This window comes from Oikopleura dioica, chromosome 1 (assembly GCF_907165135.1).
Source record: "Oikopleura dioica chromosome 1, OKI2018_I68_1.0, whole genome shotgun sequence".
Taxonomy (NCBI): Eukaryota; Metazoa; Chordata; class Appendicularia; order Copelata; family Oikopleuridae; genus Oikopleura; species Oikopleura dioica.
In genome coordinates, this window is record NC_137291.1 from 1324809 (window position 1) to 1339569 (window position 14761).

Here is a 14761-nt window from a genome sequence, read left to right on the forward strand (position 1 = left end):
GAGAAAAATGTGAAAATTTGAGGAAAAACGAAAAATGGAGAAAATGAGAGAATTCTATGAAGAAATAAAATGAAAACGAAGGTCTCTAGACCGGAGAATTAAGTGTCCCCTCTGTTGACTGTTAAAAATACTTAAAAACTGTTATTTTTCTTCTTATAAAATGTTATTCTGAACTATCTATGGTTAGAAGCTCCCATGTTCTAAGAACGACAAGAGTAATCCTTGATAAATTGTTAATAAAACTGTGAAATATAAATCTAAACATTTCTAAAATTTCAGAAAACCCAAAATATGGGGCGTAAAGATTATCGAAAAGCGGACACAATCGTCAAAGGCCCCGGAAAAGCCGCGAAAAGACAGCAAGATCTTGGTATCTCCAAGAAGGCGACCCCAGTTTCGTCTCGAAGACAGAAGAAGAAGCAAAAAGCTCTTTTAGGTGAGTCAAAATATTTGAAAAACGGTTTCTCCATTAGAATGAAAAAACGAACAAGACCTAACTTTACTATTAAGCGCTGGAAGAAGAAACAAAAAATGAAGAAATCGCCCAAAAGATTGAAGAAACTCCTGAAGACGAAATCGTAGCCGACGAAAAGATGCTTTTCGACGATGATTCTGGAGATGAGGAGATGCCAGACGATTTCGGAGTTGGATCGGATGATTCCGACGAGGATCTCGATGATGATCCAAAAGACGATGATGAAGAAGATGACGACGAGAACCTGGAGAATAATTTGGAAGAAGTCGAAAAGGTACAAAGTTAGGGTTCAGCCGTTGACTTATCCTGGCAACTTGTAGTTCGTTCTTCCGTCCGGCCAAGAAATCGAAAAAGAAAAGTCAGCTCCTCTAGACGTCGCCATCATCAAGAGCAGAATCGAAGAAAACATTGCGGCGCTCAAGAACTTCAAGGAAAAACGTGAAGATGGAAAAACGCGAGGAGAGTATTTGGAGCTTCTCAGAAGTGACATCAAGTACTACTATGGATACAACGACTACTTGTGCGAGCGATTTACGGAGCTGATTCCGCTCGATCAGCTGGTGTCGTTCTTCGAAGCGAATGAGGTTCACAGACCTGTAACTATCAGGAAAGGGATGAAGAGAACGTTCTATGGGGTGTAGGGCTGCTGATAGGGAAACTTTGCTGTTTTTGACTAGTCTTTTAAATAGTATATACTGGACATACGCTGAACTCAGGGCTAAGTTTCGCTTGTTTTCATCCTTTGAAAGAACAAATACGCTGAAATGTCGCCGTCGAGAGTTAGCGCAGGCGCTGATCAACCGAGGCGTCAACCTTGATCCTGTTGGAAAGTGGTCAAAAGTTGGTCTCGTCATCTACGACTCCGCCGTTCCTATCGGTGCGACGCCCGAGTACCTCGCCGGTCATTACATGTTACAGGTAAGCGCCACTTTAAGATCAGCACTTCAAGTTTATAGTCCGCATCTTCGTTTCTCCCCGTCATGGCCCTCGCCCCACAAGAAGGCGAAAAAGTACTGGACATGTGCGCTGCGCCAGGAGGCAAAACGACTTACATTTCCCAGCTGATGAAAAATACAGGAATGGTCCTCGCCAACGACAAGAACAAACTCCGAATGAAAGCCTTGGTCGCGAATGCTCATCGTCTTGGTTGTTCGAATGTAGCCACTTGCAACTATGATGGAAGGAGTTTCCCGACGATTCAAGGCGGTTTTGATCGGGTTATTTGCGGTAAGTTGATTTAACAGGGCCGTCAACTACCGATATTTGCCTTTTAGATGCTCCTTGTGCTGGTACAGGCGTGATCGCTAAGGATCCAAGCGCGAAATTATCGAAAGAAGACAAGGATGTCCGAAGAATCGTTCATATCCAAAAAGGTACCGGCGCATTATCTCTTGTCGCTTAATATTTCGGCTCTAGAACTCCTCCTGGCGGCGATAGATTCAGTCGATGCAAAGAGCAAGACCGGTGGGTACATCATCTACTGTACCTGCTCCCTGTTGGTCGAGGAGAACGAATGGGTGGTCGACTACGGGCTCAAGAATCGAAACGTAAAGTTGGTCGACACCGGACTCGATCTTGGCGAAGAAGGTTTCACGAAATACAGGTAAAATCGGCTTGAGGGGGTTCGAGCTTATCATTTATTTTAGACAATGGCGATTTCATCCTTCGATGAATCTGACAAAGCGTTACTATCCGCACATCAACAACATGGACGGCTTCTTCATCGCCAAGTTCAAAAAGACGTCGAATGATATTCCAGAAAAGAAGGCCAAGCCCGGCAAGAATGATACTGTTCCTGGAGATGGTAAGAAATCACTCGTATTCAACACTAAAATGAACTAGAAAACGATTACGAAACAATGTCCGACGACGGGGAAAAGACTTCCGATCGCGATTCTGGAGCCGAAGTTGATGAGGAGGAAGCTGCTCCTGCTCAATCTTCCCAGCGAAAGAAAAAAGGCCTCAAGACGAAGAAAGGGCAGCTGTTAGTCAGGTCGAGCAATAAAGCTCCCGTGACGAAGCCAAAAGAGCAAAAGAAAAAGCCGGAGAGAGAAGAAGTCGCGAAAAAGAACGAATCGAAGCCAAAGAAGGAGAAGGAAACAGAGGTGAAGAAATCTAAACAGAAAGAAGTGGAAGCGAAGGAATTGAAGAAGGAGGAGGAAAAGGCGGCTGAAAGTATGGAAGTTGATGGAGAAAACAGTGAAAATAAGGACCGTTTGCATCTTTGAAATTTAATCAAAAACCAAGAAAAGTTGCTCTGGAATAGTTTTAACAGGTTTTTTTTAACGTTGCACCATTTTTGTGGAGCGCTTTTCAGTGGGTTAGAGTTGAGATATTTTGGTTATCTCTTTTGCAGCATGTAGGGGACGGTCTGTAGTATGTTAAATAAGCTTTTTGTGTCGGTAGCATTACTGGTGGTGGAGTAATGACGTCATTCATTGGGAATTCGCGGCAAAGCGCGAATGGTGGGAGAAAATTTGAAAAGTCCTTAAAAGCACCAGATATGTTTTTTATCATACAGGGATGTTTCCTACATGTATGCGAAATAATCCTGATAGTTTTTGGTGCCAGCACCAAGGTTGGTGCTAGAGTAATGACGTCATCAAGATTTTTTCCTATGATTTTAGTGTATTTTGGATGTCGTGATTACTCCACCACCAGTGATGGTGCCGACACCAAAAGCTTATTTAACATACTACAGACCCTCCCAATTAAGGTCCAAAAGAGAAAATTGAAATATCTTGAATCTAACACCATCAAAAACGCTCCACCAATTATGTGCAACGTTAAAAAAAACCTGTTTTTTTCATGTGTAACTTGAATTGCAAACCAAGAAAAGACAGAAACTCAAAAGAAAGGCCGCGGCGGAAAGCGCAACAAAAACGGCTGGCAAGACGTTTCCAACATGACAGAAGCTCAAAAGAATAAATACTTCCGTTCGAGAGCTATCCGAAAGTTCGCCAGAGTAAGACATTCAGCTTTTTCGCCCATTTTACGATTTTTTAGCTGAAAGCCGAAAAGAATAAGCAAAAGAAGAAATCCAAGTAATTGCTGCCAAAAAGCTTTGTTCACCTGCTCTGTAATTATTTGTTTCACACTGAAAGAAACCGAAAGTGACAACGAACTAATAAATTTTCTTGAAAGAGATATGTCCGAAAATTTTCTTGCCAAATGGATATTTTCAGGTGCAACTTTTATTTCAACGAAATTATTCATTCAATTTGATTACTTGACTCTGACTCCTCTTCGATTAACCTAAGAAGATCGAACTGAAAACTATAAGACATACAAAAAGATAAAACACAACGAGGAAGATTTTTAAACATTTCGGCATCGGTTCTTTCTTTTCTTCGTCGAGATAGGCATTGGGCTCGGCAGCCTGTGTAGAAAACCTTAGCCAGAATCTGAATGATCTAATAAAAATACCCAAAGTGTCTGTAGTCACAAATCTATTGAAGGTGTTATTTGGGCGTCTTTTTTTTTTGAGGGATCTTTCAGATCATGGCTCAGGTTTTCTACTCAGGTCGCTGAGCCCAGGATAACCAGGAATTGTATTGCTTCGACCAGTATCTTTGTAACCTAGAATGATATGTCCATCAAAGTTGTCAATTGTTATTCTTAGTTTATGATCATTTTACCTGTCTTTTTTTCTCTGGAGTCTGTATTTTGAGGAAACTTACCAGGGATTTCTTTTGATTCAGGAGCAAAGGATTTTGACGCTTTTTCTTCGGCCCCAGAAAAGGTTGATTTACTGATAGTTAGAAATCGCTTTTTCTTGAGAATTGGTTCTGGAGAAACTCTATTTTCAATCGGGACATGAATGGGTCCAGAATCAGGGAAACTTGTATTCGAAGCTTTCTCAGACTGATGTGGAGCTGGAACATCAGCTGAAAAATTGTTTGTTGGGGAGTGTAATGAAGACATAGGATTTGAAGCAGCTTGGTCGCTGAAGTAATATCCTGTCATGCTTGGTTGAGAAGAGTATGCGCTCCAGGGGTCGTCTTTTGGCTTTTCCTCCTGAGAGTTTGACATCGTATAAACTAATATTCTCGACCATGAGTAAATAGAGACTGAATGAGGCTCTAGAAATCCCAAAAGAAATGCCCAACGATGCACTTTTTATCAACAGACAATCATAATTATTACAAGTCCACTAACGAGTTCGCTTATTGGCCGCGGACTAAACACTGACCTTTCGAGTTGTGTAATCCGCATGTCCCGTGAATTTGTTTACTTGGTATACAGAATCTTCTACCTTTGGGCCGTCCAAATAACGCGCCATAATATTTTCAAAATTCCAGTCACACAAAGCGGTTTTTTGACAAATCAACTTTCGAACAAAAGATTTGCTTCAATTCAAATTGAAAAGAAAGAGAGAAATTAAGAAGATGGAAGGAAAGTGCCGAGACGCGCAGAACAACGACTGGAAACCAGTTGGTAAAAATCAGCAAAATTGAAATTTTGGTCCACAAATTTTTTTAAGTCAAATATGAAAATGTTGGCCCAGCGGAGTTTTTTGACCCGAAAGACTTTTGCAAGGGCGAATACAAACGAGTGACAAAAGAAGAAGCCCTCGCCGGCGCCCCTTGCCGAGTCTATGCCGATGGCGTTTACGACGTCTTCCATGCTGGTCACGCCAGGCAATTGATGCAAGCGAAAAATTACTTTCCGAATGTGACGCTGATCGTTGGAGTTTCAAACGATGGGCTTGTTCACAAATTCAAAGGCAATCGAGTTCAAAATCGTCAATTTTTTCGAACTCAAAGTTGAACTCAGCATTTGAACTCGTCAAAAAGGCCAGACTGTTTGTACAGACGAGGAAAGATACGAAGCAATTAGACATTGTAAATATGTTGATATTGTCCTGCCCGACGCTCCGTGGACTTATTCAAAAGGTAGTTTTTCAACTTTTTCGCTCCATAAAATTTCGTCTCTAGAATTCTTCGACAAGCACAAAATCGACTTTATCGCCCATGATGAAGCTCCTTACACTCTTGGTGGCCAAGACGGTAATCTTTTTCTTCGCTTTTTCTGTCCTCTTCTACGTTCTCTTTAGATTCGTATGCATTGCCAAAGAGTCTCAACATGTTCTGCCCAACTGAACGAACCGAAGGAATCAGTACGAGCGATATGATCACCAGAGTCGTGAAAAACTACGATGGATACATCAGAAGAAATCTTTCCAGAGGATACAATAGGAGGGAACTCAATGTTGGCCCTGTCCATTCTGGTAGAAAATTTAACTCTTTTCGACTAAAATGGTCTTTTTCTAGCGAGGCTGAAGACAGAAAATGTCATCAAAGAAGCAATCGAGCAAACTAAAGAGGTCGGGAAAATTATCATCATCGTCGATTTTCTAATGATTCTAGATTTACACGAATTTTAAAGAAGCTCAAGTGAACAGAATCAGAAGTTTCCTCGAAATCTACGTTCCGCATGTGCCAGATTTTGTTACAAAAGGACTTGACGCCATCAGCCCTCAAGGTTCACCCCCAGGTTCACCGAGAAGGTAAAATTTCCCCTGTTTGTTTTTTAACAATTTCGTCTAGAATGTCAGTCTCAGAAGATGCCTCGAACGAAGAGGAATAATCATTATTATTTAAGCAAAAGAAATAAAATCCTCAATTTCGAATGATTTTCTTTTATTCGGGTTTTGCTGATTTTTTCTCTTTATCTCTTCTCGATTTCTCCGCCTTGGCTCTTTCAAGCTCCTTTTCTTTCTGTTTGATTCTTTCCGACCGATTTCGCAAAAACCAGCAAATAATCACGATCGCTCCAAAGATAAAGAGACCCGTCAAAGTTCCATAACCGATATTTCTAAGGAAAAATAATGCTTCAAGCTGTTAAAAAAGATATTTACCTAAGGGTGTCTTTTGAAAAAGCTGCTTTTCGCTTTGGCAAATTTTCAGCAGTTTCATTTTTAACTGGAACGTAGTAAAGAAAATAATCGCCGCCGCAGCATTCGAAAAAGCCGATATTGCCGACTTCTGGAAGAGTTTCTTCGGAATTTTCGTTGAAACACTTGAAGTGAACCGGATAATCTATCAAGATATCAATCAAAAATTAGAAGAGTCTCAGATCTACCTTGAGAAAATGTCCATCTTTCCGAATCGAGGTCGAGGGAGAAGCAATTTTCACATCTATTGACCTCTTGGCAGCCGGCTACTGTGCACTTTTTCCAACGAATTTGACCCTTTTGAGTTCTATCGCAAGTTGCAAGCGTATCATTCATATTTCTAATAACGGTGTCAATGTGATACGAACATATATTATATTATATTATATTATATTATATTAACATGTTTAAATCACCTATTTTCCATTCGGTCTTCGCCATAAGTGTTAATTTTATGAATCGTTTTCTCGATCATCTCATATTTTGGAAAAATCATCAGTTCTGACATTTTCTCTTGAAATCAAGGAAGAGAAAGATCTTGATCAAATTTGCGAAAACCTATTTCTCTCGTTTGGAAAATGACTTTGCTCGATCGTAAACATTCTCAGACCTCACCAGGCGCGACTATAAAGAGGCCCCCTCTGTCTCATCGGCTCCAATTACTCTTTGAAAAATTTAATGAGCCAGGACCAGGCGATTTTCGGAAATTATTCAAAACCTCCGGCTAGAAGGAATTTCAGGATCTTGTTTTGAAAATTGCTTCTGTCAGCGCTTTTTTGAAGAATGATCATGACAGATGGGCGACGGATGAAAATTGAGTTAGTGAGGGATCAACGATTCTATTCAAAATCAATAGCAGTATATCTTAGAATAAGGAAAAATGAGACTTACAAAGCAAAGCCTTTATTTCTAATAATAAGATTAATATACTTGTCGCAAGTTTTTTCAAGATTGAGAAATGAATTCGACTCCGGATTTGCCATCAACTTTGCATATTGCTCGTTGTTTGAGAGAAGTCCTTAACATAAGGAACAGGGACACAGCAGAAAAGACATAATTACCTTTCATGCAATTTGTGTAGATGATATTCAAATCGTAAATCGTTATTGGCTTCCCAAAAGCAGAAAATACAAAGTTTAAAATCAGCAATGTGATCTTCATTCTAGATTGCTCTATTTTATTAGCCCTATTTATACTCAGACGGCTTCATGAAATAATTATTCGATAATATTTTGAGTAAAGGCCTTGCTTAGATTTGTGGAATTATTTTTATTCGCGAGAAAAACAAGGATATTGACAACCCCGCATTTCTTTTGAAGAACGATTTTCGACCAAGAAAAATCAATATTTTTGCAAAAATTAGGGCAAATGCGATTTTGGGGGTGAAGGAGTCGCAATAAACCCCCGAAAAATGCAGCCTCAAATTCATTTTTTGACCCGCATAATCCATTTCCGGGGTCAAAATTTTAAAATTCCGAAATTTGATTTTAAGAAAAAAGCTGACGGGGGTCCTTAATAAGTAATTTCAAATTAATTTTTTCAAACTAATTTGTCTAGGTAATATCATATCCTATCACAAGGAGAAAATTCATCCTCGTATTTTCGCAAAAGAAAATTGTCCCCTAGCTCGTAAATTCTTGAGCTTAGAGCAAATTCTCCTAGTGACCGCGCACAACCGTCTAGAAGCAATGCTACTAAGTCAAATAAGGCCCCTGAGAACGGACAGCTACTCCTACTACCATCACTTTTGGTCATTTATGTTTTTCAAAGAGACACAATTTAAATTTCAGCTTTTATGGAAGTCGAAAATCAGCTAAAAATTGACGATTTTTTACTTGTACGATTTCCCATTTTTCCCGTTTTAATTTTTTTCTAGAGCGTTTTTGAAGAAGAACCCACTGCGAAAAACCCGTATATTCTCGCTTCGAAAAGCAAAAAACTATTCATTAATCGCCATAGATGCCGAAAAACAGAGAAAACAGTCGAAAATGCGAAAGAAAGCGTTTTAGTTTGGAAAGAATTCATGGCGGAAGCAGATCAGATTTGCCACAATGAAGCGTATGATTTTGTTTTTGGGCATCTTTTTGGGGACGAGTTTTATTCGGATGGAATGGTGGGCGATTTTCTGTTCGAATTTGAAGAAACAAGGTAAAAAATAAGTCGAAATCGGGGTTAAACCTATTTTTGGAAGTGATTTTATGGATCAAGATTCTGATTGGCCAGTAGACAAAATACAGCAATCTTATTGGTTATCCAAAAATACATTTCCATAAATTGGTTAAGTCCGGAACTTGAGCTCTTTTCCAGCTAAGCTTGTCAAAAAACGCTTTTTAGCGAAGAAAAACTTGAAATTTCAACGCGAAAATCTTCGCCGCCGAAAATTTTGGTCAAAGACTTTTGGGAAGAGACGTTTGTTCTTCATGCTTCCTTGGTCCAATTCGACCCTTCTCTTGTCCAATTCTCTCTTTGCTTCCATTCACTTATCAACAACGAAGAAAAACGATACTCTGGCGGCGAAAACCGACACTTTCAAGTCTCCGCTCTTTTCCTTGATTCTAGCGGTGAAATTCTTTCCCTAAAATGGAAAACCATCAAACCAAAAGAAAAACTGATTTCCTTCCCGATCGAAAATCTGGACTCAGTCCATTCAATTGAGCTCAGACAAGGTCAGAATTTGCATTGAAAGAAGGTGAAATTTTATTTTCTAGCTTCCGTAAAATTGAATGGACCGGAAATAAGTTATGGACGATCAAACAAGATCTTTATTGATGGGCATTCAGAATTGCAAATAGCTGGAATAAAGATCGAAAAAGCAGACGAAGTTGTTAATGCTCATAAAAAGATTCAACTAAGGTCGGATTTTATTATTTTTTTTAGAATAATCTTGCCTCAAAAACCTGTTCAGATATCCTGACTCAGGGTTTTCGCGACGCGGCTTTTTTTAAAGCGTCGGGAAAGCCCTGACTCAGGTTTTTAACGCAGGTTTCCGACTCCCTGATCTTATAAAATCCATCAAAAGTTTCAGCAATTCAGCAAGGATACCCTTATTACCCAACCAATCCGACTCATTCACAGTCTTTGGAAGTTACAGTCAGCCAAATACAACATGTTCTCACTGTAGATGTTCCTTGGCGAAGTCACATGACTTCATTTTCCAGTCAAATTCGAGCGAAAAATTTGTCGATTGGAAAATTGACGAAAAGAAGGAGCCAAAAGAGGTGTTTATTTGGTCATCAACCGGTCAAAATGGAAATGAAACGATTTGTGGACCGGTTCATAAGATGAAAATTGACTCAATCGCGCTGGAAATTACCATGGCTGGAATTTTCTTCTCAATTTTCATTCTTTCTGTCGCCATTTTCGCCTGGTAAGCGACGAAAAATTGGAAATTTCTTTTTCAAAGGAGGTTTTTTTCAGTCTGTTTCGCTACGTCAAAAAGGTCAAAAGAAAAACGAAGTGTCAAAAGCCGAAAATCATAATTTACGAAGACGATTGTCGAAAAATTCAAAAAGTACCATTCATATCATTTTTTGAACTCCTTTTCTCATTTTTTTTCAGGATGAGAAAGAGTCAGAACTTCTGGATATTCTGCCGGAATCGTCGAATTTCATCCCGGTTAATCTTCAGAAGCTGATTTGGGGAATGTCCTCCTCAGAATCTTCGCTGGAAGAAATCAGCTCACTTTCATCTCATTCTGCAAACAACGATTATGTTGATTTCAATTTCGCCATGTGAATAAAATCAAAAACAAAAAACTTTTTTCTTCTTTGCTGACTTTTTTCCTTGAAATTTTGCGCGAAATTCCTCGTAAAGCGCTCCACGATCGGGATAACCTCTGACCCCCCTTTTTGTTGCCCTGAGTTTGTTTTTGGGGACTTAGGGCCTTTCTGTTTGAAAAAGGTTGCATCAGTGATATTTGTCGCCACCGAGTGTTCATGCGTTGTCGAGTTCAATAAATACAGGGGAAAAATCAACAAAAATCAAGAAATTTTCCGATTTCAAAAGCTTTTTAGATAATAAAAAGCAAGAAAAAACTCCTTTCTTTCCATCAACATGAAACTTTTCGTCGCGATTATTGCTGCTTCTTATGTGAGTTTTACAAAAAAACACGGTCTCATTTTTATTTCAGGCTCAAGAAGGATCTGGCTCACCACTCGTGCCTTTTCCGATCCCGGTCGGTTCTTGCTTCACTTGCAACTCGATGACGTTGGATGAGTGCAACCGAAACGGTCGCGTCGAACGGTGCATGGACAACGAGCAAGTCTGCGAAGTCGAGGTCCGCTCCCGCAACGGCAGCGTTCGAGAAATCATCATGGGCTGCAAGTGGGCCAACGCCTGCCAAGACAACAAGGTTCAAAACTTCGCGGGGCCAGATGGCGACCGGGAATTTGCCGAGTACCAATGCAAACCGTGGTCTTTGAACAAACCGTCCGTCTGCCGACAATGCTGTAATGGAGACAAATACTGCGGGCTCAAAGTTCTCAGAGAAGGAAGAAACGGATACGGGCCAAGAACAATCCGCGGCTGGCAGGAAAATTTGGCCGAGTCTGAATATTTGGTCGAAGTTTAAAACTTTTCTGTAATTTATAAAATCTGCTTTCAAATTGAATAAAATCCCGAAAAAAATCATTTCCCAAAAAAAATCCCGAAGAAAATCACGAAAAAATCGGGATAGTGTCTGGAACCGACAAAAAAATTTCGACAAATTTTGCGTGGGCGGCTACTCGGCTGCTGATTGGTCGGTTTGCCGAATCCAGGTTTCGTATTCGTTGAAAATTTCCACGCAAATTTTGTCGAAATTTTTTTTCGGTTCCAGACACCTCCCTAAAAAATCCCCGAAAAAAAATTCCGAAAAAAATCCCGAAAAAATATCATGTCCATTTTTAATTGAGAATCTTGTCGATCCCTTCCTTATTTGCGCAGTCTGACCTTCTGTAAATAAACAAGATTCAGTACTGCTCCAGAGTCTGGAGATGGCTCAAAAGAGAGAAAAACTAGAAAATGAAGCTTTTAAAAATGTTCTTGTTCCTGGGTGCATCCCAGGGGCAAGATACAGCCTGCCCAGCCGGCTGGACGCCCGGAAAAGATAAATGCTTCAAAGTCATTCCAGGACGAGGCGTGAAACTGAGAGACGCTGGTATTGCTTGCAAAGGACTTGGCGGCGATTCTCGCCTGTTTACGCCATCTAGCCCGAAAGAAATTCAAGAAGTAAAGACTCTCGCGCAGAAGCAAAGCTTTGGTCTCAACTGGGCGCAGATGTACGTCTGGGTCGCCTACAAATTGGAAAATTCTAGCGCTCGGAAATTTCCTCCACAGCTTCAGTTTGGGCTCGGCAACCTGAATAGAAAACCTGAGTCAGGGTCTGAAAGAGCAAAAATGAAAAGCCGCGTAGCGGCTTTTTTTAGAAACGAAGCCGCAAAGCGGCTTCGCCAGAATTTAAATATAAGATTGAAAAATAATCTTGCGAAGCCGCCTTGCGGCTTCGTTTCTAAAAATGCCGCTACGCGGCTTTTCATTTTTGCTCTTTCAGACCCTGACTCAGGTTTTCCATTCAGGTTGCCGAGCCCAGGATTCAGTATTTTACCGGCTCGGATGCCCCCGAAGCTATGACTGATCCGGGCATGGCCCGAGTCTGGATCCGAAAAACGAAGTCGCTGTTGAACGCTGGTCTTGTCGCGAAAAATGATATGAAGTTCATCCGAATGAACAAGGGGCAATTTCAGCTGACGAGTCCTTCGTTGAAGTCGTTTTTCGGAAAATCTCTTTGTGAAATTCCGAAACAAAAGATCGTCTGTGGCGATTCTAGATATTGCTATCAGCGGGAAAGTTTGCTCTGCGACGAGATTAAGTACGATGGAGAAATGGACACGACGGAGATGGGGTACAAATGCGCAGCGTGGAATGATGAAAGTGTTTGGCCACATGCCTACAAGGAAAATGTGAGGGAAAAAGGGGAAGGTGTCTGGAACCGACAAAAAATTTCGACAAATTTTGGGTGGAAATTTTCAACCAATCAGAAGCTTGGACTTGGCAAACCGGCCAATCAGCAGCCGAGTAGCCGCCCACGCAAAATTTGTCGAAATCTTTTTGTCGGTTCCAGACACCATCCCGTAAAAAGGATGAAGGAGATTGTTATCACTGATTTCAGGGGGCAACGCATAATTTCTGTCGAAATCCTACGAATGATGAAGATGGTCCTTGGTGCTACACTGATAGTCCTGATGAGAAGGAACAGTTTTATTTGCTAGTAACTCTAACCCAAACCCTAACCCTAACCCTCCAACCAAGGCCTTAAGGGTGTCAACATCGATTTTCGCATTTTTAAGAGATACCCTTACTCAATCGATGTTGACACCCTTAACCATTGTTTCTACCTATCCCGAATTCCCCAGTCCCAAGCCCCCTTTTTGTTCCGAAATTAACACTAAGAGAACTGTTAAAAGTGGGATAGATGCCCAGTTCCACAATGCAAAGAGCCCGAAAATGAGTTTCTCCGCGATCAAGCTGCTTGCGGAAAACGACCATTGAAGCAAGACGCGGAAAGAATCATTGGAGGCCGAGATGCCAAATTGGGAGAAATCCCATACCAAGCTCGCTTGAGATACAAGCAGCAGCTCAACTTTGGAGGACAAAGGACAGATCATCAATGCGGTGCGACGATTATCTCGAGTTGTTGGGTTTTGACCGCGGCGCATTGCATTCCGACAGAGGATTGGTTCACTGGAGGCAAAAATGTTGGTCAAGGTGGACAAGATTGGTTCAGAGTCGATGTTGGTTCGAGATTCTTCTACTCAGAGTAAGACAAACAATCGAAAGATAACCCGCTGATTAGATATTTTAGCGCTAATCTGGATGTCATCACAGAGCACCCCGAAAAATTCGAAGATGCCAAGACCTTCCAAAGCTTCCGTGTCAAAGATGTCATCATGCATCAGGTCTTTATCCCCGTTTATTGTGGCAAATACTGACAAATCACAATTCTAGCGATACAAGCATCCAAACAACGATTTAACACTCATCCAACTTTTCCCGAGCAAAGAAGACGGTACTTGTATTGTCTTCGACGATCACACTCAGCCTGCCTGTATCAATACTGACAAGTATGAATCAATAACCTAGAGCAGAGTCACCTCACCCAAGATTCATCAATTTTCACCCCACCTCACCTCACCTAAAAATCGGCTTTCACCCAATTTCACCTTGGTTCACCTATCATTCACCAAAAATTTTTCACCTCACCTCAACTGAAATTTTCAAAAATTAGATTTCACCCAAAGTCACCTTTAGGGGAAATATGGTGAAAAGTTTTCACCTCACCTCACCTCACCTAAAATTTTCGAAAATCGGCTCTCACCCAATTTCACCTTTGTTCACCTACCAATGTATTCACCTTAAATTTTTCATATCACCTTACCTCACCTGAAATTTTCAAAAATCGTTTTTGACCCAAATTCACCTTTAAGTGAAATTAGGTGAAAATTTTCACCTCACCTCACCTAATTTTTTTGAAAATCTGCTTTCACCTTAGTTCACCCAAAGGTGAAGTTTGGGTGAATCTATTTTACCTCACCCTTAGGTGAAGCTGAAAGGGTGAATTTGGAACTCTGACCTAGAGTCATCCTTGTTTTCATCTTTTTTTTAAGCTTCCGATTCGGAGAAGGCGACAAATGCTCAATCTCTGGCTGGGGCGATACAAGCGTCGAAACAGAAGGAATTCAACTGGCCCACACGCTGCAGACAGCGAATGTCGACATAAAAGACTTCAAAAACTGCGCAAAATCGTACCGTGATGTGAAGCGATATCTCAAGCCAAAAATGCACATGTGCGCTAGCGCTCCTGGAGTCGACACTTGCCAGGTAAAATTGAAAAATGGACTTCTCTTGCAGAGAAAAAAGGATTTAAACAAACTTCAGTCCGACTCTGGAGGACCACTTGTTTGCTACAAAAACGCCCAGGAATGCGAAGGAAACTGCGAATTCGTTGGCGACCGAGGATATTTGACCGGTGTCGTCAGCTTTGGAAATGGCTGTGCAAGGGTAAAATCTTCATAAAAAAAATCTTCTAGGAATTTTTTCAGGAAGACTTCCCTGGAGTCTATGTTCCTGTCTCGCAATACTACAACTGGATCAAGAAGGAGGTCGAAAGGGCAGGACCAAATCCTTACGAGAGAAGGAAAAGTTTCAAAAATTAATTTATCAAAATTTTTTTTTGGCGAAAAATTTTCTATTTTTTTGAAAATTTTTTTTTCGAAAAATTTTCTATTTTTTTCGAAAAATTTTTTTTTTCGAAAAATTTTCAGAAACTTGAGAAAAGAATGGTCTGTACGGATCCAAAATGCGTCTAAAACTGCACCTTTTTACACAAATAAAAAAATCGAAACCGAAGTTAA

General features: G+C 40.6%; 6 protein-coding genes across 6 annotated transcripts; 4 read left to right on the forward strand and 2 right to left on the reverse strand.

Annotated features, from left to right (window-relative positions):
- Positions 1-257: 257 nt before the first annotated feature.
- Positions 258-3622, forward strand: LOC145695903 (uncharacterized). The gene is made up of 11 exons (XM_081772956.1): positions 258-436; positions 511-749; positions 796-1080; positions 1223-1393; positions 1432-1702; positions 1750-1848; positions 1892-2078; positions 2122-2279; positions 2318-2689; positions 3319-3440; positions 3482-3622. Exons 1-11 carry the CDS (start codon positions 292-294, stop codon positions 3521-3523), a joined length of 2091 nt encoding a protein of 696 aa, XP_081629082.1. The 5' UTR covers positions 258-291; the 3' UTR covers positions 3524-3622.
- A 352-nt stretch (positions 3623-3974) lies between these two features.
- On the reverse strand, positions 3975-4507 carry LOC145705530 (uncharacterized). The gene is made up of 2 exons (XM_081783012.1): positions 4156-4507; positions 3975-4054 (listed from the first exon to the last, which is right to left on the reverse strand). The coding sequence occupies exons 1-2, from the start codon at positions 4505-4507 to the stop codon at positions 3975-3977; spliced, it is 432 nt and encodes a 143-aa protein (XP_081639138.1).
- A 249-nt stretch (positions 4508-4756) lies between these two features.
- On the forward strand, positions 4757-6195 carry LOC145699186 (choline-phosphate cytidylyltransferase A-like). The gene is made up of 8 exons (XM_081776453.1): positions 4757-4912; positions 4959-5201; positions 5272-5370; positions 5413-5484; positions 5532-5705; positions 5749-5801; positions 5845-5984; positions 6025-6195. Exons 1-8 carry the CDS (start codon positions 4864-4866, stop codon positions 6062-6064), a joined length of 870 nt encoding a protein of 289 aa, XP_081632579.1. The 5' UTR covers positions 4757-4863; the 3' UTR covers positions 6065-6195.
- LOC145705540 (uncharacterized) lies at positions 6118-6945 on the reverse strand. Its single transcript, XM_081783023.1, has 4 exons — positions 6788-6945; positions 6560-6711; positions 6336-6516; positions 6118-6292 (listed from the first exon to the last, which is right to left on the reverse strand). The coding sequence occupies exons 1-4, from the start codon at positions 6877-6879 to the stop codon at positions 6118-6120; spliced, it is 600 nt and encodes a 199-aa protein (XP_081639149.1). The 5' UTR covers positions 6880-6945.
- A 1091-nt stretch (positions 6946-8036) lies between these two features.
- LOC145705567 (uncharacterized) lies at positions 8037-10106 on the forward strand. Its single transcript, XM_081783052.1, has 7 exons — positions 8037-8208; positions 8248-8519; positions 8706-9037; positions 9080-9224; positions 9391-9738; positions 9789-9882; positions 9930-10106. Exons 1-7 carry the CDS (start codon positions 8167-8169, stop codon positions 10104-10106), a joined length of 1410 nt encoding a protein of 469 aa, XP_081639178.1. The 5' UTR covers positions 8037-8166.
- Positions 10107-11948: 1842 nt separating this feature from the next.
- LOC145699177 (plasminogen-like) lies at positions 11949-14755 on the forward strand. The gene is made up of 9 exons (XM_081776443.1): positions 11949-12310; positions 12520-12597; positions 12812-13167; positions 13213-13306; positions 13356-13471; positions 14015-14228; positions 14286-14408; positions 14450-14541; positions 14683-14755. The coding sequence occupies exons 1-9, from the start codon at positions 11978-11980 to the stop codon at positions 14714-14716; spliced, it is 1440 nt and encodes a 479-aa protein (XP_081632569.1). The 5' UTR covers positions 11949-11977; the 3' UTR covers positions 14717-14755.
- The last annotated feature ends 6 nt before the right edge of the window (positions 14756-14761 follow it).